This window comes from Leiobunum rupestre, chromosome 11 (assembly GCF_980474605.1).
Source record: "Leiobunum rupestre chromosome 11, qqLeiRupe1.1.hap1, whole genome shotgun sequence".
NCBI lineage: Eukaryota > Metazoa > Arthropoda > Arachnida > Opiliones > Sclerosomatidae > Leiobunum > Leiobunum rupestre.
In genome coordinates this window covers 8,357,277-8,380,655 of record NC_143394.1, presented here as the reverse complement: position 1 = coordinate 8,380,655, position 23,379 = coordinate 8,357,277, and the positions used below count along the sequence as shown (strand labels likewise).

The 23,379-nt window shown below is 34.8% G+C and overlaps 1 protein-coding gene across 1 annotated transcript; it reads right to left on the bottom strand.

Annotated features, from left to right (window-relative positions):
* Window positions 1–684: 684 nt before the first annotated feature.
* Window positions 685–23,086, bottom strand: LOC149921269 (sodium/glucose cotransporter 4-like). Its single transcript, XM_090163723.1, has 14 exons — window positions 22,918–23,086; window positions 17,856–17,927; window positions 16,493–16,597; window positions 14,578–14,637; window positions 14,222–14,326; window positions 13,169–13,274; window positions 13,013–13,093; window positions 11,742–11,962; window positions 11,549–11,684; window positions 10,113–10,371; window positions 8,481–8,649; window positions 5,155–5,376; window positions 3,689–3,920; window positions 685–1,402 (listed from the first exon to the last, which is right to left on the bottom strand). Exons 1-14 carry the CDS (start codon window positions 23,002–23,004, stop codon window positions 1,185–1,187), a joined length of 2,073 nt encoding a protein of 690 aa, XP_090019849.1. The 5' UTR covers window positions 23,005–23,086; the 3' UTR covers window positions 685–1,184.
* Between the last annotated feature and the right edge of the window lie 293 nt (window positions 23,087–23,379).

The window sequence follows — 23,379 nt, the reverse complement described above, 5'->3', positions numbered from 1 at the left end:
AGAAATTTTTGGTACCGTAGGATACGCGATGTGGCGATGAGTCAAATTACTTTAGACGTAACTAAAAGATACGTAATATTAATTTAGCATAAATAATATTTAACTAACTAAAGAGTTATCCCTAGAGTAGAGACTGTATGGCAGGCCTTTCCAGGGCCCTAAAACTGGCTGGGGGCCCTGGGCTGTAGCCCATTTAGCCCATGCCTTAAGACGGCCCTGCAGGCTGTGGTCACCTTGTTATCATTAAAATTGGGGTTGTGGTGAGCCCTCGACTCATTAATAAATTTTAAAAAATGTGCTATACATTCGACGTAGTTTAAGCCAATTCGTTTCTGCAGCTCGGGGGCAATAGAACCTTAACTATTCCAACTAATGCTATTGTATTCATCGCTATGTTTTGGTATGTAACACCAAATAATTCGGTGCGGTTTGTTTGCTGTTTAAATTACATTTTAGTGCTTTTTTGCCCCGATTTAAAGGACCATTTGAATTTTGATGGTGGGTTTCATGATCATGTGTTTTGAGAGGCTAGAAGGCACGCCTGAGTCACACGATGGAAAGGAAGGAGCTACCTGAAAAACATCCCGAATTTTTCAAACGATTTTATGCACCTTTAAATGAAATAAAATCTTGAAACTTAAAAGGACCTTAGAACTGCATTGTTTTATTAATTAAACAAAAATCTTTAAATAAAATCTCTTTTTATTCAATTTTTCTTTTTCAACACAATCAAATATAAACTTAATCTGATAAAAATTAACGTAGTTTACTCTTGGCAATCTTAATTCATTAAATGTCTTGATTTCTAGAAGTTTATTATTAATCAATGATTCACTGTATAAAACCTCCAAACATTTAGTCACGATATTTAAATTAAAAACAAATTTGATAAAACTGAATTTTGAATACCCGAAAACAGTACCAAAAAGGACGTAATAATATTAATTACTCTACGCATAAATTAATTTACAAGTTACAACACATAATGACTATGTACAGAATATCAAAACCTCTTCAATGAGGTAATAAAAAATCTTAGATCAGATTTTATTTGGAGGAAAAATTGTCTAAAAATCCACTTGGAATGTTTACAAGTTAGTTTAACTTAATTATTTTTTTAACTTTGAAATTTCAAAGTGGCACGAAGTTGAGCCTTGGCTTTGGATTTTATGGTGAAATGCGCATTACGCGTAGAAGCCCCATACGAAGGCACCCACGACTAGAAGTAGGATAGCGTTAAAGTTCGTAACGCTAGACCAGAATTTGTTTTCCTTGAGAAAGCCAACGGCTTGTTGGGCTTCTTCGGTAGGAGACAGTTGAGGAGCTTCTTGCTTCTGGGTATCCCTGAGGTCTTTGCTGACGCCACAAACGCAGAAGAATGCCTTTTTCCAAATTGGAAGATCTAAATAAATATATTAATAAAATCATTTCATTAAATTTTCAACTATCAACGGAAAAATTTTAATATATAGGTGTTATGCATGAAAATTGCTATCTGCTAGGCTTAGAACAAATTTAAACCACTAGATAGCCGAGGGGCAGGTCACTTCCATTTTGGGTGTGTCTTAATAATAGTAAAATGATTAAATCAGGGTAATCGTGATTAAATCAGGGTATTCAAGATTAAAAAATCTAATCAAGATTAGAAAATCTAATCACGATTTAAAAGAGATTTAATTATTCTAATCATGATTTAATCTTTTTAATCAGGATTTAATCATTTAAACGAGATTTAATCATTTTAATCATGATCTAATCTTTTTAATTAGGTTTATACATTTTAATAAGATTTAATCATTTTAATCACGATTTAATCAATATAATCGGTCGAATCGATAATTTATCATTAAAATCAAAACTAAAGTACGATTTAATCATACTAATCACGATATAATTTTTTAATCAGGATTTAATCATTTTAATCAGATTTAATCAATTAATCATGATTAAATCAGATTTAAACATTCTAATCATGATTAAACGTGATTTAATCAACTTAATCGTGATTAAATTGAATTTAATCAAAATAATCACGATTAAATCGGATATAATCTTTTGAGGAGTGCGTCGTTAATCAAGGAAGTGACCTGCCCCTCGTAGATAGCAGCTTTGAAGTTAGCAGATTCAACGGCGTTGCTAGACGTACGTATAATTATCGTACATGTCGATTACACCAATACGCAAATATGAGAAGGCCCTTTTACGGGGGTACCACCATTGTGTGTAAAATTTTAATAATCTACTTGTTACTAGATGGCGCCATCAGTTCACAATCTGAAATATCAAAAATTATAAAACCCGCGAAAGTCTAATTTAAATTGTGGTTATTTAAAAGCTTAAATTTTGTATAATTATATTTTCTAAAATATTGTATATAAACTTTCAGCTTGAAATAGCACTTAAATTATTATAATTATATAATAAATATAATAACTTAATTTTGTTTTAAAATTTTGCTCTAAAAAATCCATGCTGGCGTCATCTGGTGTAGAAATACGAAATTAAAATTTTATACTCGATGGTGGTTTCTAAATGTTTGTTTCCCTGTATGTAATATGCAAATTGGTTTGCTATTTTCGATCATTTGGTCTGAGGATACGATAATGTACGATACATTTTCTAATTTATGTTAAAACAGGTTAAAATTGTAACCTTTAATATTAGTTTTTTGGTTTAGTGATGATGAAATTTTTTGATTTATCATCAATTTAACAAGCTACTGATTTATATCTCTTTGTTGGTAGAATGATTACTAGGTTACTTTGAAGGCTATAAATACAACTGAACGCGTTTTTACCTCAAATTTCAAAATAAGTATCTTCAGAAACGAAGCGAATGCTTATAAAAGTCAATTTCAAGCTCCGATTCAATAGTCCGCCATTATGTCGCCGAAGTTAGCGTTACTTTTCACAAAAATAGCGTTTTAATTATCAATAGGCCTTGGTCTTATTACAAAAATAGTATTAGTCGATAGCTACGCCGCAAAATTTTCGTTTTGAAAACGAAAACATTTGAGAGAGTTGGCCGTTTTCGGTCTATCGAAATCTGGCAGCCTTGCCTGCCTTCCGGCCTGTATCTCCATACCGAAAATGGCCGACGATTACGCCGCCGAAAATATTTTACTAAACTGATCGGCGGCGTTTTTGAATTATCGACTAAGACTATTAGCTAGAAAAGGAGATTCCTCTCCGTTGTTACCTGGAAGTTACATACAGCGCCAAGCTCGCTACCTTAGTTCCGAAATCAAGTATCCCAAAAACAAACATTCGAGTTCATCATTATTTAAGTTTTAAAATATATTACTACGAAATGCTTTTTAAAAATATTATTAATTAATATTATTTTTAATATTTTATTAAATTAAGGTTGAAAACTTTGAATGCTTTTAAGAAAGACGCCGAAAAAGTAAATTCACTTAAGTCGAGTTACTTGGTTTTGGAGCCAATGAAGCGTAATTTATTTTCAAATTCAAATATACCGCCAATTTTGAAGTGTGTGAGTCAATAGTTGATTTTATAAAATGTCTTTACGCTTGCCCAACTTGTTGAAATGTTGCCCTAGAATAGTTCAGCCAAACTCTTTAGTGGGAGAGAAAACGGATCCACAGCTGAAGCGGGGAGGCAACATTTCAACAAGATGGCCAAGGTTTTATAAAAAGAACTATTGAAATGTTAAAAAATGTGCTTACCTTCGTCAGAATATTGGCTTTGAGGCGGTGCCACCTCATTTGGTCCAATGGCCTTCATTTCTAAGCCAGCTCCTTTCTCAGTCGGCTGTTCGCTGATGACCGCGTCATCAAAGGCATTGTTGACTTTGCCGCCATTGGAAATGATGGTATTGGCGTTGGTGTCGTTCTTGGCCTTGCGAATTTCTTTACGTGGTTGGTCGTTATGTCTTGTCCAGTAAGTCAGTCTGTATAACTAAATACGCGCGAAGAAAATTTATTTATTTGAGCCAAATGAGAAAAACACTTCATTCAATTTAATGGTCATTGATAATTCGACTCATTTACTTCTGTTAATATGAAATCTTAAACTTGTGTAACCTGGCTAATATACAATTTAAATATTCTTATTATTAATATCAAGAATGTATTTATTTATACTCAGGGAGAATGAATATGTCGAGATTATTTTTAGCGTTTCTCTAATTCCACCCGTTGGGGCCCCCGGTATGCTCCTCCGCTTTAATAAAATCAAATAATACTGCAAGCTCATTGGTTCTTAAAAATTACGTTTTTCGACGCGATTAACGCTGCTGCGAGGACGCAAAAAATAAGACCGCCTCCTCCCCCCCCCCCCCTTCGCGTGACAGGGTTAGGGGCTCAACGTTTCCGTCAATAGTCTCGACATATTCATTCTCCCTGAGTATAAATAAATACATTCTTGTTAATATTGAAAGTTTTAATTAATCGATTTTTTAAATCAAATCACCACAAAATTAGCCTATATGTAGAGCGAGATGTAGAGCCACTTAGCCGGCAATGTTCATAAGTTTCTGGCTAATACATTAATATGTTTAACGCGCGATTTAACGTGGTTCCCATAGAGTTGTACGCTTTGAACTTTGACATCAAATATCTCGGATTAAAGACGGAATTATAAAATTCAGCCTTGGTCAGAAAAGAGGTCTAATGCAGGCCTAGCTATGGTCAAACTTCATTCAAACCGGTTATAGTTATCATTTAAGGCACTAAAAGTCGCTAGATGACTTGGGCCTAAGGTGGTATTAGTCTAGCTGATTATTATGCTTACGGCGGTGACTATAATTAAGGATGGAACCTAGGAGCAACAAACATAACACCTCACGCAAGGAGAACGCAACCCGTCAAAATTCGTGGATTTTCTTGTGTACGTTTTTCATTGGTTAGACGCTATATCACCTGCTGGCGTCGGAAGGGGAAAATTCGGAAATTGTCTTTCCCCCGCCCGTAAAACGTTCAGCGTAAAGGCTCGTGATGCTAGTCCAATGAAATTCGTTCACAAACCTTCGTTGCGTTTGTGGCTCCTAGCTATAATTAAGGATGGAACGAACATTTCGCCATTTGACTGTGTAATAAGGAAGCATCTCTTCAATAAGACTGTTTCGAAATACTTTAGCAGCATTTTAATACCCTACGTGAATCATACCATAAGTAGATAAATATGCGCTTACGTTTTCGGGCTTGGCCGGTTCAGTGAGCAGGCTGACGACGGTGGTGATGACGCCGGAAATGACGAAGAGTATGATGCCAAAGTGAAGGTAGTGAACCCGGGCTAACACTAGAGGTCGAGGGTCTTCGAGCCCAGAGGCGCAAGATGGAGCGGTGAAGATGAATTCCAAAGCGAATCGAATCAGACCGATTATAAGGCCAGACATCAGACCCCAAAAGGCACCCTGTTTTCAACAGAAATGACAGCGTGAGGAAATCGGAAATACGACAGATGACACTCACTGAAGCATCAATTTACCAAAATAAGTCTACTGAATCCCCGTGTTGTTCAATTCTATTTACCCTGTCATTGTGACAACCCTGGCTGCAGTAGCGGCGCCAGGATTTTTGGGGAGGTAGGCCAACTATTTGGAGGCCCCACTAAAATTATGGAGGCCCCCCCCCCACCACAATTTTTTCAAATCCATCCACGTGGATTATTTAATTTTTTTGAAGCAAGTGGTGAAATTTTTGGGTAAAATGGGTACGCGACGAAAAATTAGAGTTAATTAGGAATTTAAACATTACTAAAAACTGAGTGTGATGATCCTTTTTTGTGTTCCGATAACACTTAACAAATGAGTGGTTATTTACTTATTTCTACGACTGAAATCCAGTCCATAAATTTACATTTATTCCTTCGGTACTTCGCATGTACATGCCTTACATCAGAACTTAAAACTTTACGAAAATGAATGTACGTAGGTACACTAACGTAAGTTAAGTAAGTTTAAGAAGGTTGTAAAGATTAAATTAAAGATACAATTTCGATATAGTAGCGCTCGCGAAAAATTAGAACTAAAAAATAAACTACTGTCAAAGAAAAGTGACTCGTACCTTTGAAAGGAATAAAAACAGCAGTGTCGTTAAGCGAATCACTCGCGTTGAATATTGGATAATTAATAAATAAATAAATTATTTCGCAAACAAATTATAGAAATTTTTTATATTAAATAATTTGGAGGCCCATACATTAAATTTTGGAGGCCCCGTAAGACGACTTTTGGAGGCCCCGTAAGACGACTTTTGGAGGCCCCTACCAAAATTTCAAGTAGGCCCAGGCCTACCCCGGCCTATTGCTGGCACCGCTACTGCCTGGCTGTGAAAAACATGACGCCATCTCTAGATTAATTGCTGAACTAACAAGGAGACATCCCCAGGTGTTTCTCCCCGATTTTTTTCAAACTCGGGGGTTAAGTACAAGGGGGTCTCGATCAAGAAGATGTTTGAAAAAATATCTGTACGAGTTAAAATTGATGACGTCATCCAGATGAGCCTCCGTTGATTTTCAATACGATCTCATCTGGGTGACGTCACGATTTTACATAGCCACGCAAAACTCGTAATATTTTGATAAAAAACCACGCGATCGAGGCAACCTTATAGTTCCCTTTTTTTTCGAATCTTGGGTTAAGTAGACCTTCATTTATTTTGAAAGCTCCTAAATGGAAAAGTTTCAATGGCCTTTCGTTTTTCCATGGCAACCAAAAAGGTTTTTGACAACTCAAGCATGCATTTGACTGAAATTTTATCGATAAATGATTGTAGACCATTGGACCGAAATCCCATTCGTCCGAATGTACCATTTAACCGAATCCCAATCGACCGAAAACCGCGTTTTGCGCGGTTTTCATTCAATATACCGTTAGTGATACATATTTATATATCGTAGGTTACGTGACGATAGTATATCTAATTTGGACTAAACTATGTCTTAAATATTTATTATTTCGTACCGATGTGTATTTTTTGACCTTTTTCCCTTGAAATTCGATATTTTCCGGGTTTAATTTTTGAAAATAACCTTGATAAGACCCGACGTGAAATAGTTGCCTACCATATCTAACCTAACCCAACCTAACCTAACCTGAACTAACCTAACCTACCCGAAGTGAAAATGAACCAGATTTAAATTTCCCGTTCAACCGAATCCCGCTATGTTGGGCTATAAACGAAAATACGTTTCGGTTCAATGGGATTCGGTCCAATAGTATACAACCTCGATAAATGGGTAACCATTTTTATCAATTATATCCAATTGTTTTGCCAAAATTTTAATTTTTAATTTTTGGAAAATGTTAGGATTTTTCCATGCTATTTTACGTAGAGAAAGTTTAAACTTGAGTTGTGAAAAACATTTTTGGTTGCCATGGCGAAACGGATGGCCATTGAAACTTTTCCCTTTAGGAGCTTTCAAGATACACGAAGGTCTGCTCAACCCCCGAGTTTGAAACACCTCGGGATACGTCTCCTTGTTAGTGCTTCCAACCGATTCTCAGATAACAGTTGCAAACCAGCTTGTTTAAACCCCAAACTAATCTGAGTTAATTCTAACGTTAATTCGCTAATTTTATCATCCTTTGAATTAATTGTAAACCAACCGACAGAAGGTGAGCGGATTTCAAATGCTTCACAGTTATCTTTTTAATATATCACCCGATTAAATTCCTTTCGAAATTTTTAATTAGTTTGTTTTAATTTGCTTTCCACAAGATTATAAATACTAAACGTATAAGTCAGAAAACTGTTCATCAATCTGAATTTGGTGAGATGATTTATCAGTTTAAATCGGTTACTCGAGACAATAAATCAGATACAGTTGGAAATGAGATTGCATGGGTGAGGGAAATATAACAGATCAACCTAGTGTTGTAAGTCAGAAAATTTACCGAAAAATGACCGAGACCTTTTATCCGGAAAATTTTCCGTATTTTTCCGAAAAAAATAAAAAAAGGTTTCATTCCATGATTAATCTAATATTGTTTGCAAATTTAAATAAAGCGGCTTTTTCGCCTCATTTTTACGAATCTAAAAGTAAAATTAAACATCTAGACTAGTTTAAACTGATTAACAATGTTACACTATTAATGTTTTGTAGTATGTTTACTGATATTAGACATTATATATCGATAAAAAGTTACAAACATTACAAATCCTTGAAAAGTAATTTCAGTTTCAATTTTTTATTTTTTCCGATTTTCTGAAAAATCTTCCGCATTTTATTTTTCCGGAAAATTAACAACACTAGATCAACCTGATCTGACTAACTGATTACCTTCAGATATCTGAAAATCACGACCTGAATAGCCTGATCAATTGGAAGCACTAGCCGAACTTTTAATTAATTAAGCTCGCGAGATTCTAGAAAACATCGTCTGCAAAATAATGGTCCAGTAGTGTTGGCTTTCGTCTGCTATGGCAGGAATTTACCATAGGCTGAAACTCTAGTGTACATACTTAGCAACTTATTAACTACTTAGTTAACTTCTGATAAGTAGTAAATGCTTACGCTTTCGTTGATGCGCTCCCAAAGAACGGCCAACAGGTAGACGGCGCAGACGGGTGGGGCCAAGAAGCTCGTCACACTTTGGATGTAGTGGAACAGTTGGCTTCCTTGGGCCAACTGGATGATGGGAATCCACGCGATACTGATGGCGACCAGGACCAAAGTGAACACCCTGTTGAATCAAATAAATATATTATAGATTTGCCTTCTTGTTACATAATTAATAGACCTTCTTGTATGGTATGATAACAGGAAATTATACTGGTATACACTTGGACTGTCTAAAGAAGACTATGGGGATAGAAATGGGCGTGTTTTACAGCCGAGATTTTCCCCTCGCGACGTGTTGAAATCTGACTGGTGTTTGATGTAATATGGTAATATTGTAATATCGTTAGATTTATGAACTTAAGGTGGCGCCACCAGCCGTAGCGGTAAGCGAACATTAACGGGCAAGCTGCCCCTCTCCCCCTCTCCCTCATCACTCTTACTAAGCAGAACATCTTAGTAATAATAAATCACAATAAATACTACTTTTAAGTAAATAATAGTTATATATTTAATGCACAAATGAAACACAACAGTCTTCATAATACCTTATTTGTTTTTTAGTGATATTCCTGATGATTATTATATCACATAATCACATATATGGATTTTTAGATTAACAAAAGTTAAAGAACCGAATAAGTCGTTTCCCTACAGTATTCCAATTACTGTCGTCCCATAAACGCGCTTGTTTTCTAACTTCTCAATTATTGTCAATGATGAATGCCATTTCCCGGCATCCTCCACGCGTATTGTGAGGTAGAATCAGGCGCGTGGGAACGTTAAGGGGAGTGCAGTTTGGATGCTAAATTTGGCGCCCCTTTCCAATTTCAAGGGGGGTACATTGAGCCCCTGTACCCCCCCCCCATTCTTACGCCACTGGGTAAAATAACACTATTCACCTACCAACTCAGTACATTTAGTTCACACAGGCACCATGGTCTAGTTTATAGTTATAGTTTTAAACCACTAATCGTGGTTGCCAAGCCACTGAGTTTCTACGTCCTCATAAGCTCGTGTCTAATGACCTTGGTAATCAGGCATTCAAATTTCATGTGATCTACCATTTGCACTGTATGCGTGGTACTGCGCAAATCGCGGATGACCTCAACTTAATTCTGAATATCCTCGCATTGGTAGGAATTCTATCATTGGAGCTGTAATAATGAAACGTATCCAACTGCCAGCTAGGAGTAACAAACACAAGGAGAACGCAGCTAGCTTTTGAATACACTAACACGGTGTTGTGTACAAATTGCATTGGACGAGCCTTTACGCTGCACGTTTTACGGAAAGGAGGAAGACAATTTTCCCCTTCTGACAGCAGCAGGCGCTAAGACGTCTAGAGGCTTTAGCGAATCAAAATTGTACGCAAGAAAATGCAAGACTGTTGACGGGTTGCGTTCTCCTTGTGTGGGGGTGCTGTGTTTGTTGCTCCTAGCTGCCACTCGTTTCAAAAAACTAACAAGGTAATGAAAGGCAAGATTGTTGACGGGTTGCGTTCTCCTTGTGTGGGGGTGCTGTGTTTGTTGCTCCTAGCTTCCATTCGCTTCAAAAACGTAACAAGGTAATGAAAGGCGCACTCACTTTCCGACAATGAGGAGTTCCATTTCGGAGGCCTGTCGTCTCAGACGTCTCCAGATGTCCATGGTGAAAAGGGTGGAGCTACTGTTGAAGATGGAGGTCAACGAACTCATGAGAGCGGCCAGCATGACGGAAAGCATAATGCCACGGACTCCGTGAGGCATCAACTCGATGACCAACTTTGGATAGGCAATGTTACTGCAGCCACCTTTGCTGCCGCAAATTTGGAAACACTTCTCTTCGTCGGAGCACGCTATTTCGTCTGGAAACAATAGGAAATCTTGTAGATACGTCATTTTACTTAAAGGGGAACGGTCAAGCTTTAACCAGTTAGATAGCCCTATAGCCCATTAAAAACTAAAATTTATGGCGAAAACCGCGTCAAAAAATCGAGTGGTTAATTTTTAATAAAATAAAGAAACTTCGGGAAATCGAAAAGCGCGCATCCGCCGCGACACCTGGTGAGAAGTCGGTGAGACGGAAAAACAACGTAGAAGCGAGCGCTGCTGAAGACGCAAAAAATTGGTTTCGCACGGGCGGCGCGTTCCAGTTATAAGAGACCTAAGCCTAAATTGCGCGATTTTAAAAGTTAGGATAGTTCGCAAATCGCTCATACGGGGTTAGTGGCGCTGGCGGCAGCCCCTAAGATGGCGGCGAAAATTCAAACCCAAACACCTGGCGTTATTTTTCGTTTAAACTTTTTGGGCCAAAAGCTATTTTTTCCAGACAAAAAAGGTACGTGTTAGTATATTGAACGTCTTATTAATCCTTTGATACGGAAATAAGGCCATATTTTTAAAAGATTGGCCGTTCCCCATTAAGACCAGAAGTTAATAAACGTCTTAATTCTGAGAAAATCAATTACACAATGGCGTATTCACGATTTCGTTTTGGGTGGAGTTTCAATTGTTTACCCTTTTTTGACCTTCAACTAATTTCCTTTTTGAACCCCCTCGAGTCTGAATTGAAATGTGGTTTTGTAACCCCCTCCCCTTGATCTATTTCGGAGGACAGTTTGAACCACCAAACCCTCCCGGTTCAAAAGCCATCTTTGTCAGAAAAGTAGGGTTAAAGGTGCACAGAATCGTTTATAAATTCGGGCCGAATATTAGGTAGCTCCTCCCCTTCCGTTACCTGACTCCGGCATACCTTCCCGTTTCTCAAAACACTTGATTATGTAGCTCCACATTTGAAAATCAAAACGATTATGTGGCCTTAAAATTTGAAGTACATTGTAGTGGTTTTTCGTAGACGGCCACTTTCACGACTACGAATTAACCCAAGTCATAACGTTCCTAAATTGCAATAAAAAGGCGTTACCCAAAAGCTCCACGGGCGTAACAACGGGTTTTTCAATGTCAGGATAGAATTTTTTTTAAAGTTAAGCTCAAAGAAGCGTTTAGAAGTTACAATTCCGAAGAAACACTTTATGAACTTACTTGGGAAAAGCACCCTGGCGGCCATTCCAGGCAATACCAACAAGAACAAAGGAGTCAACTTTAAGTACCCAGCCAAGATACAACCAGCCTTGGCGTGAGTTAAGCTCTTAGCGGACAAAGAACGTTGCACAATGACCTGTTAATTGAAATAAATTAGACCACGTCGACGCTAAAAGTGAGTGAAACACTGTACCTGATCGGAACACCAATACCAAATGGCGGAAATGGTCAAGCCAAAGATCATTCCTGTCCATGGAAGTTCGGGATCGTCGGCCGATCTCAGAATGTGTTCGTAATTGTCCGCTACTTGACTGCAAGATTGGTTGTCCCTTCCGTAGCCAATGTATTCTGGTTCAGGCTGAACGTTTTTGAAGTCGTGCAGAAGTTTCTCGTAACCACCAACTCGTATCAGACCTATTCGTTAAGAGATCATTTACGAATATCATAAGTAAATGGTATCACACAGGACACACGTCTCATAAATGACAATTACTACTTATTTTCACTACTGACAAATAAGTGTAACTATTAGCATAAGTAACGTACTATAAACATTAAAATTGCCCTAACCATATTTTTAACAGTCTTTTCACCAATAACCGATTCAACGTTAAAATGGCGATTATTTTCGTTGAATTATGGTTAATTATTGAATTAATGCACTTATTTAGGGTGTTTGAAAAGGTTATGCAAACATTTTAAGGATTTGTAGGGGTGATTTGAGAAGTATGCCTGTTTTTTCACCATTTTCCAACGATGAGTTAAAAGAGCGCCAGAGAGCTTCAAAGTGTGGCCTACTAGCAGCTGGAAGTAGGCTGCAACAAGCGCAAAACCAAGCAGCAGGGAAATGCAAACACTAAGGTGATAGGTAAAAAAGGACTTTGTAAATAAATCGAGGTAACCAGAGTAAAAAAGTAAACTTAAACAGTATTTAAAGTCGTGATGGACCGCGATTTCATCGTACCCCTGAAATCACATTTCCCCGCTGCTTGGTTTGCGCTTGTGGCAGCCTACTTCCAGGGGCTAGTGGGCCACACTTTGAAGCTCTCTGGCGCTCTTTTCACTCATCGTAGGAAAATGGTGAAAAAACAGGCATACTTCTCAACTCACCCCTACAAATCATTAAAATGTTTGCATAACCTCTTGAAACACCCTGTATACAATACGCTATAGTATATAGTTCAGGAACTTGCCACCGCATGGCGTTATTTAAATATTTTTGCCATCACAATCTAAATATTTAAAATATATGCCTAAAATATTTGTGTGTTTTTTTTAATTAGGATAATTTTGGCCAACTGAACGTTTTGCTACTCATATGACCTACTCATGACAAGAATGTGCTCTGGTGCATGGAGAAAGGGTAAACATTACACGAGGGGTTTCTTCCATATACATATTTTATATTCACTCGAACACATTCTTGCTAATGGTCGTATGAAGTGAGTATTTGAAACCACTTACTTATAATAGTTAAAGCGAAAGCACCAACAAGCATCAGGATAGTTTGAAAGAAATCAGTCCACATGACAGCGGTCAGACCACCTTTAAAGACACAGACCAATTAAAATGACTCAGGGTCTGAGGATTGAATGGTTTCCAAGGGCAAGAAGCGCTTACCAGCGACTGTGAATAAGGCAGCGATGAGTAAGAGTGCTCCGATGGACACGTACAAATCCCATTGAAGAGCTTCTTTGATGAAAATCGCTCCAGAAAATAAATCAGCCTGAAATTAGGTTAAAATTTAAATATATTTTAACGTTTACGTAAATTTATACATTGTTATTTTTAATACTACATTACTATACAAATTTAGTTTAAAATGCAACGTTTTAAAATGTTGGATAGGCATATTTAGATAATAATTAAATTAAATTATGCTAAATTATTTATAATAAGTTATACGTTTTCCTTTTTTCATGGTCGTGCGTGTTAAAAATTGTTCTTCGTGGTTTAGCTTGATATGCACCAAATTTCGCCTACGTCTGGTAAAATAACCTGAAGAGGGATTTTCGGTAAACTAATATTAACAGCAATATGAAAAGCGCGTTTTCGTATTGTTGAAACACATTTGGTCTTCATGTACACTGGTTTACCACAAACGCATAAACCATGTAAAAATTTACTTGAAACCGTATTAGTTTTCTTTAAGAATTGAACTGTGAACTTAGACCATTTTTGTTTAACTATTAATGTCTATTTTGAGATAAAAAATTAAAAGTTGTTGGTAGCGCACACATCTTTAAAATATAATGCCATAAGTAACATAGCTATTGCATAAGTATGACGTTTTCTGAAAACTACTTATTTTGATCACTGATAAATTATAACAAGGATTCAAATTGGGATGTTTTTCTTCGTTACATACCTATGGAAATTTATGTTACTTATGGTCAAGTGTTAATCAGAGCAACGCTATGTTGTACTCAAAACCACTGTTACCAGCGATCACTATCAAAGGCGGGGATATTACTGGCTCCGTCTGAAGTAAATATTAGGTAAAGATATCTAACGCATTTTAACCGGGCACCTGAATTAAAGGCAATAAAAGTCGCTTGATGACTTAGGTCTAAGGTGGTGCCTGGCATCTCCTTGGTTCTCTAAATCGTAGACCTCCCCCTAATTAGCAATAAATTCTCGATAGTACATTCCAAAGGTTAAAAAAACCCTTACAGATATTTTGGTGAAGATGTACAACAGTAAGGCTAAGACGGATAAATATATTCGAATTCTTTGTCCACCGAACCTCTTTCTCAAGTACTCGGGCATCGTGTACACCTGCGGAAGATAAAAATTCCACCTGTCAATTTATTTCTGAGTTACGATCGAATGACACTTTCGAAATATGAAAATGAAATAATAAAGGTTTAGCAAAACCGAAGTTTGAACGGGAAAGTCAAAACGCTTCTACGGGACTGCCGAGTTCGCTTGACGAAACGTCTGCGGAGGACTGTGGAAGCCTAGACGTTCCCGTTCATGCCGGCGACGGTGCTTAACCAGCTTCTTTTGTAATAGAAAGTGAAACTCACCCCTGATGCCATGTACACTGGGACGAACAGCCAACCCAGGATCAGGAGCACAAACATCGCCTGAAATAACAATACGGAACATCATTATCCGTACACGTATTAAGTTGCAATGAAATCGAAGCACTTAAACACGTTGGATAAGCTAAAAAATAACTAAACAGTCATTAAATACAAGAGCTGATTGAAGCAATTGAAAATACATCCTACTATCATTTGAAACATTAAGATTTTGCTTAAAAGAAGGCTAAATGTACTCTAAATTGAAGTATATTTTAGTAAATACATGTTTTCAAGGAAGACGCCATCTTGAATTCTTATTGACCATTCTTTTGGTTTCTCCCCTTTGGAAAATTCGGGCCGAATTTAAGGAGGCTCCTCCCAATCAGTAACGTGACCCATGCATACCTTCCCGCTCCCCAAAACGCATGATTCTGTAGCGCCACCCTCAAAATTTAAAAGATTCCAAGTAAATTATCGCCCGTATTCGAAGACGACTACACTCACGACTACGTATCTACCCATATCATAAGTTTCCCATATTGAAATGATAGGGTGCTGCCCAAAAGCTCCACCGGTGAAACAGCGGGTGTTTCAATGTCAGGATAGGAGCGTTTGCGCAAGGATTCAATTCATTGGAAATACAGACTAGCGGCGTAAAACGAATGTCAATATTTTCAAGGGCTTGTCATTGTAGTTCTACGCAAGGATAAACGCTATAGTTCGACACGGAAACCATATTTAATAAATGGTATCTTTATTCAGACCAAATTAAATCTGAATTGTACAAAATATGGGCAAACACGCTTTGATTCTGTAAACATCGAATCAGCAAAATTCCCAAATAATTGAAATCTTTTATGTAATATTCGATCCCAAATTCAAAATCACGATTGAATTTTTCCAATGACAATGCCGAATTCAAATCTGGAGGTAGAACACTCTTACGTAAAAGAGAACGTGCGAAGTTGATTTTTTAAATAATGTACAAATTTCGAGAAAAACTGTTAATTTTAATAGCTGACAGATTTCCATAAAATCTGACAATTTTAATAGCTGGCAGATTTCGAGAAAACTGAAAATTTCCATAGCTGACAGATTTCGAGAAAAACTATAATTTTTAATTAATAGTCGTTTTTCTGGAAAAGTCAACGGAAAATTATGTACAAATTTCGAGAAAATCCAAATTGTAAATAATCGACAAATTTCGAGAAAAGTCATATTGTAAATAATCGACAAATTTCGAGAAAAGTCAAATTTTAAATAATGGACAAATTTCGAGAAAAGTCAAGTTTTAAATAGTGGACAAATTTCGAGAAAAATCAAGTTTTAAATAATGGAAAAATTTCGAGAAAAATCAAGTTTTAAATAATGGAAAAATTTCAAGAAAAATAAAATTTTAAATAACGGACAAATTTCGAGAAAAGTAAAATTTTAAATAATGGAAAAATTTCAAGAAAAATAAAATTTTAAATAACGGACAAATTTCGAGAAAAGTAAAATTTTAAATAATGGAAAAATTTCAGGAAAGCTGTCCTAATCTTAGAACGGATTTCTGTATAAACTGTTGCAATAAAATTGCTTTTTATTGAACTGATGTGGAAGGAACATTACAGCAAACGTTCGCAAACAATAGCTTCGTACGTTCTCCGTTACGTATTCGAGTTCTCGCTCTTAAGAATGTCATTATCATAGATCTGTCATTTTTTATCAAGTTTATTTTATGACAATCCAGGAACTAGCGCTAAATTCTGGGTAATCATCTACGCGATAAGCGAAACGTTTACCTAACCGGGGGTTCAGAGGTTACGTAAAAGTACAATCGTTCGCAGAAATGAGTAAATGTTTTCGCTATTTTTAAGCGGAAAATAAATGGTAACAAAAATGAACGCAATAAAAAGAAAGAATGGAGGCTCACGTTGAGTTCGAATCCGGCGATGCCGATGCCGGAAACGGCCCCGGATCCGGCCAGGCCCACGAAATGCCCACTGCCGATGTTGCTGGCGAACAGAGATGCACCCACCTGTGACGTCAGGAAACAAACACTTTTAAATCAGTGGGAAAATAAACAATATATTACACATTGAAGAGAAACAGGGGGAAAAATGTGACATTATGCAATATGTCATCAATGAAATCCAGGAGCGTAGGAAGGTATACTTTTCGTACTTCTGATGTTGGGAAATTATTTTAAGAGTGATAAATAGTGATTTGCTTAAACAAAGGTAGTTTAACTAGTCCAACGGTTTGATAGTTTTGAAGTAACGATAATCGATTCCAGAGTATGATAGTTTTGAAGTAACGATAATCGATTCCGAAGTATGATAGTTTTGAAGTAACGATAATCGATTCCGTAGTATGATAGTTTTGAAATAACGATAATCGATTCCGCAGTATAATAGTTCTGAAGTAACGATAATCGATTCCAGTTTTAAATTAATTTTCTTAGTTTTGAAGAAACGATAAACGATTTCAGTTTTAAATTAGTTTCAATAGATTTGAAGTAACGATAATCGATTCCACAGTTTAATAAATTTCCATAGATTTGAAGTAACGATAATCGATTCCAGTTTAATACATTTCCATAGATTTGAAGTAACGATAGTCGATTCTATTTTTAAATTAATTTCCCTAGTGGCGAAGAAACAATAATGAATTTCCGTTTAAAATTAATTTCAATATTTGTGAAATTACGAAATTATATTTTTTAGTTATGAATGTAGAAAAAGCTATTCCACAGTTTGAAATAAACTCAAATTGATTCTTCGTTTTTAATTTAACGAAGATTAAGACAGTGTCCAATTACCAACAATCGATTCGATTGTCCTTAAATAACGATAACTGATTCGATATATTGAAAACTAATTCAATTATCTATAAATTGATAATAAAAATAATAAGAAATAATTCGCGGGACAAAAAGTGAATACAAGTCGAACTATTTCAGGTATGTTTTGAGCAATTCAGTGTAATAATTTTTCTAATACTCTCAAAACCATAGAAACCCTTAGGACTAATTTAACCATTACCGATAATAGCTTTAAATCGTAAAGAATATAATTAGATAAACGTGTTTAGGAAGCCAATGTAAAAAAACAGGTTGAAACTATTACTTATTACCGTTATTACAGATAAAAGTACACGACAATGATTTCCATAACTACTAAAATACAAGGTAAAAGCATTATAATAAGCAGTTTCTGGAAGATTGAAATTGAGAGGAATATTTTCCGCTAGATTAATCTTCAATTCTTTCTTGAAATTAATAATTTCAAACTTACCGTAACCCAATGCATACTCCTCCCGGCCAAGAAATATCCACTGACTGAATCACGTTTGCTTTTGAATGAAGACTAAAAAAAATAATATAAATTTAAAATTTTACATAAATAAACCATACACTAAATAACCCATAAAAAGAGGAACTCTATATAAATCGAATATAACCTAAACGAATAAATGTCAATACTGTTATTAAATAGATTACGCCCGTGCAAATTAATTTAAAATAATAGTAACTTCAGCGATTAATTTTAATGGTTAGTGTTAATAGAGAAACATATGTTTTTAAAGAATGGGATTTTGCATTAGTTTTTGAATATCGAATTTCTCATTGCAGTCTTTGGGAGGGAAAACCTAGGATTTACGAGTTTTTTTAATCTTTTTTTCCTGACGGATTCATCATATAAAGACTATGTAAACTTTGGAAAGTAAAACCTAGGTTTTTTGTATATAGACTTTTAAGGATTTTTCATATAAAAGATCTTTAAGGATTTTCCATAAAGAGTCTATGGGAAGTAAATTTTTTGAATTTTTTATTAAATGTTTTTTAATGATTTTTGGTATAAAATATATTCTTTGTGGATCTCCATATAAAGTCTTTAGGAAGGAAAATGTAGGATTTGGGATATTTATAAATCTTGATTTCTTTACGAATTCTTCATATAAAGATTATGGAAAGTAAAATATGATTTTAAAATCCATACTTTTGAAGGATTTTTCGTATAAAGTCTAATTAAAACATACCGGCTCTTTGTGGTTTGGCCAGTTAACCTCTAATGGTACGAGGAGGTCATCTTTAGAAAAGTAATATTTCAAAAAGTGTTAAGTAGTTATAACTATAATTACGATCGAAATGTGTCAGCAGGGGTCTCATTCAAGTATCAATCATAAATAATAGACAAGGGTAGACAAATTATGTTAATACTAGACTTACGAATACATGAATAATAAAACTATGGAAGGGTTTTTTCCAAGGTTTTGTTTCATTTATCCATCGACCATTAAATTTAACGGAAAAGTTTAAACCGGTTTAGGATATTAATCTGTGTATTCAGTTGTAGATTTCTAGGGAGCGGTTGGCTCGATCGCGTGGCATGCAGGGCTTGCCACCACCCTCCTACGCATTGTAACCCGGCCACCTGAATTAAAGGCTTCAAAAGTCGCTTGATGACTTAGGCCTAAGGTGGTGCCTTGGGTATTAGCCTAGCTGATTATTATAAATATACTTAAGGTATTCCCCAGAATTTTACTGTTTCTATTTTGCTTCGTTTATTAACATAATGGATTAAAGTTACAACAAAGTTTGATTTGCTTTTAAGTCAATTAAATTTTGGTATACCAAGTAGAATTCATCGTGGTAATGGGTGATTTTTCGGGCGCAAAATTACCCCCTCGGATATTGCATCGCGTTTTAAAATACCCAAAAAGATCGTGATTGAACCAAGCACTTATCTACGTAACAGAGAACGTTTGAAGTTAACCTTGAGCTTTGCTGGAGTGACTGAATAAGTATTTGCTGCTAAAAAGTAACCTTCAAAATCGACTAATTTCTAAAATAGTATTTGAATGCTATAATATAGTTAAAAATTGCTAAATATTGGTATTTTTATTTTATTGGAATTATAATATTTATATAATAATAAATAAATAAATAATATAAAATATTCAAAGCCATCAATTGCTTAAAAATAATGTTGCGCTTAATACGTCAATCATAATAGATATGTATATTAAGTAATAGCCTATCTTAACCTTGGAAAATCATAAGGAATCTCGAAAAATCATCTTATCAAAAACACGCCTCGAAATGTTTTAGTTTGGAAATATACAAATGTCAAGCATTATTGATAGCTGAGAAATAAACTGAGAGCCAAGTATGTATACAGATAAACGGAGAATATGTATCGACAACTATAGCCTCTGTTTCTATGATTTCCGGAAGAGAATCTCCGCCTACAAGGAGAGCAAGAATGGAATTGTGCTGGAGTGTCTTCCCCTCTTACGGAGATAAAGTGGGAGAGGATTACAAGAGATGGGCGTGGTTTCTCTTCGGGGCATCACGATTGAACAAATGTTTCCATTTTTTTTTCAAGAAAAAGCGTTTCACCCAAATCCGTAAATGGTTTTTTCATATCACACTACGATTTAAAATGAAATCGAAACAAGTAGTTTCCAAAAACAGTTAAGGGGGAAGAATACAGTAAAAGCCTGTTTTTCGTTCAAGCTGAAAGTTTCTGTTTTAACAATTACATAATCGAATTATATTTTTCTTATTAGGCTGAACCTTCCTCTAGGGCCTAAAATAATTTTGATAATTTTAATATTAATAGTTAACGAGGTATAAGGTCCTAACTAAAGGGTAGTTTGGGCGCTTGCCCAACTTGTTTAGCTCCGGGGGTTCGAATTAAAACGTAATAACTTAATTATTTTAAGCACTAAACCAGAGGCTGTTCTACACTTAAATATTAATTTTATAAATTAAAATACAATTTTAAAAGAGTTCAGCTTGAAATAGCGCGAAAGTAGACAATGGCCACTGTAGTCTTCCCCCTTAAACACCAGATAAATCCACTTGTGTTTGTCAATTTCAACAATTAATTGACAAGACAGTCTAACTGAAAATTCTCGGAAACTACAAACGCTGTTCAATCATTATCTATGACACTTTTCGTGACGTATTTTTCGCAAATGGAGCGTTTAAAGTGGAGTGCTAAATTAAGATACGTTTGGAAATTACGACAAGAATGTCAGGCTTGTTTAGCGCATTTGTTAAACCTATCGACTTCTACCTCCCTACAGTGTTAGACAAACTCCTGATCTTACAAGTGTTCTATAAAGATAATTGACTACTTAATCTCCCTCATTTGTCAATTTGAGATAACATTAAAAATCAATCGAATCAAACGCCGTTAATTCGAATGAGAATTATCTCAGTCTTATAGTTGGGGGTTTTTCCAAGCCTTCTAGGAATAACAAAAGCTTAGCACATACCGTTTGTGAAATAGGTCTGAGAAGATAAAACCACAAAATAACAATTGATGTAGTAACAAAAGATTGTTGAAGTACCCTATTTTATTGCTCTTGTATGTTGAAATTACGATAATTTTCAAACGTACTGTTTTGACGGACTAAAACTATCATTCCAGACTTATCTACAAATTATAGTTGTTCCGTGTTTAAAAGTGTAACGTTTCAATTTTTGTACAAACTTAAATTAAAAATTAAATGAAGCTTAAAATATTAATATATTATAATTAATACTTAAACGTACCGCGCTACTTATAAAACTAACCCGAAGATAATAGGCGCCTAAATAAAACATCTTCAAGGAAATCCCCAAGAAGAAATATTTTCGAGAGCCAGGACCTGCAAGTTACTGTTGACATAGTGCTTGTGGAAATAATGGAAATATTTCACCTGTAACAGGACGACGTGTTTTTGCTATGCCTTATAAACACCCTTATTTCACCACAACTATATTAACCATGCCTTGCGGGTCCTGGCTCTCGGAAATATTACTTCTTGGCGATTTCCTTGAAAATGTTTTATCTAAGCTTCTATTAAGTTTGGGAAAACTTATAAATTATAACTTAATTTACAATCAATATTCATAAATTAAATATCCAAATTATTTTATAATAAATGAAAAATATTAAAAATATTTATTTTAAAAACTTAACCCAATATCAATATTAATTAAATTTCAACAAAAACTGTACAATAAAAAGTAATTAAAATTATTATTTCATAGCCTCAAGGTAAAGGTTTCCACATAGAAAAAGGACTTTAACCGTAGTCTCAGACTATGAAAACTAAATAACTCTTAAAGATGAAGAAAAAAAATCCCTTCATCAATTTATCGCGGTCACAACATTGTGCAGTCGAATGTAAAGGGTTAAATATAAATCTTAAACAGGAGCCAAAGAACACCAAATAAAAAAAAGCTACATTCTTTCTAGAAATACCGGTTTACTTAGGTCTGCATTATTAATACTGTAGTCTCCATAATGTAGGTTGTAGTATAATATTATTTTAATTAATTAGCATTATAGATTAACTAATAAAAATAAACTATTGGCTTACGGGGTAAATATTAAATAAAATAATAAATAAATAAATATTTAAGAAAAACTTATTTTATTAAGTAGAATTTAACTTTAACTAACATTTAACATCTAAATAATCTAAAAGTTATTTTAACTCAATATTAAGTAACGTAATTTGGTTTTATTAGTAAGAAAATATTTAGGTAAAGCTAGACTAATTTCGAAAATCTTTGTGTATGGATTAAACTAATATAAAACCGACTTTAATCTAAATAGAGTGTATGTAATAAAATGAAATCTTGAATTAAGATTTACAAGTATACCTATGATAGTGATAAAGGTAATTCCACATCATAAAATAATCAAAACTCTTGTCTTTCCAAGAACTATCTGGTAAACACACCTGATACTATAACCAGAAAATCGTCAAAGGTTGGTAAGGGTTCAAGCGTATATGTCAAATTTCAGAAAGGGGTCGAGTACAGTCAAATAACAAAAACCTTTTTAAAAATTAATTTATTTAAAAGCCTTATCAAAAAAATCGCTTAGCATAGTAACTAGATTAGCATTATTTAATTTTATTTCTTAATAACCTGAATATAAAAAATATTTTTCATAACATTAGAAAAGGCTCTGATTTAAATAAAATTATATCCTAAAATACCTAAAATTTTCCATATTTAATTTAATTCCATTCATTTTAAAATTAAAAAGCATCATTAAAATTAATAATTATGAATAAAATTTAATCTCAAATACTTTATTCTTAAATAAAATCTCTCCAAAAATACCTAAATATTCCAATATTTAATTTCATTTAATTAAATTAAATTTAAAATTAAAAAAGCATAATTTAAATATATAATTATGAATAAAATTTAATCTCAAACGGTTTATTCTAAAATAAAATATCTCCTAAAATACCTAAACATTCTAAAAATGTATTTAATTTCATTCATTTTAAAGTAACAAAAAACTCATTTAGATGAATAATTCAGAATAAAATTTAACTTACGAAAATTCCAACTCCAAGTACGCCAACAAAATACAAAACAATCACCACAATGTCACCCCATTCCAGCTTAATGTCTTCACTAGCCATTGTAACGTATTACTATTTCCAATTTCTTTCAATATATTGCTTATTAAAACTCGACCGTAAATGTTACGAGCGACTGGGCAATCGCGACTTCGAAATATATATAGTACCTCACCTCTTCGCGCAGACGGTTTTAGAACTTTGTCTGCCACGGAAACAACGCGTCTTATTGGCTGAGACAGAGGCGTACATATTCAGGGGGGCTGGAACGATAACAATGACGTTTTGGAAGAGTAGTGTAACGTCAGGGTGCATCTTCGCGATAAGGAAATTTTTGCGTTATTAATTATTTGCACCTATTTAACAATAATTATGAGTACTTAGCTTAGTGGGATTTTCTCTAAGAAACGTTTTGTGTTTTAAATCGATATTATTTTA

Coding starts and splice junctions, on each gene's coding strand:
- LOC149921269 (XM_090163723.1), bottom strand. CDS start 23,004: ATGGCTAGTGAAGACATTAAGCTGGAATGGGGTGACATTGTGGTGATT. Junction 16,598..17,855: donor GGAGTATGCATTGGGTTACG/GTAAGTTTGAAA, acceptor CTGACGTCACAG/GTGGGTGCATCTCTGTTCGC. Junction 5,377..8,480: donor GGGAGCGCATCAACGAAAGC/GTAAGCATTTAC, acceptor TGTTGAAAACAG/GGTGCCTTTTGGGGTCTGAT.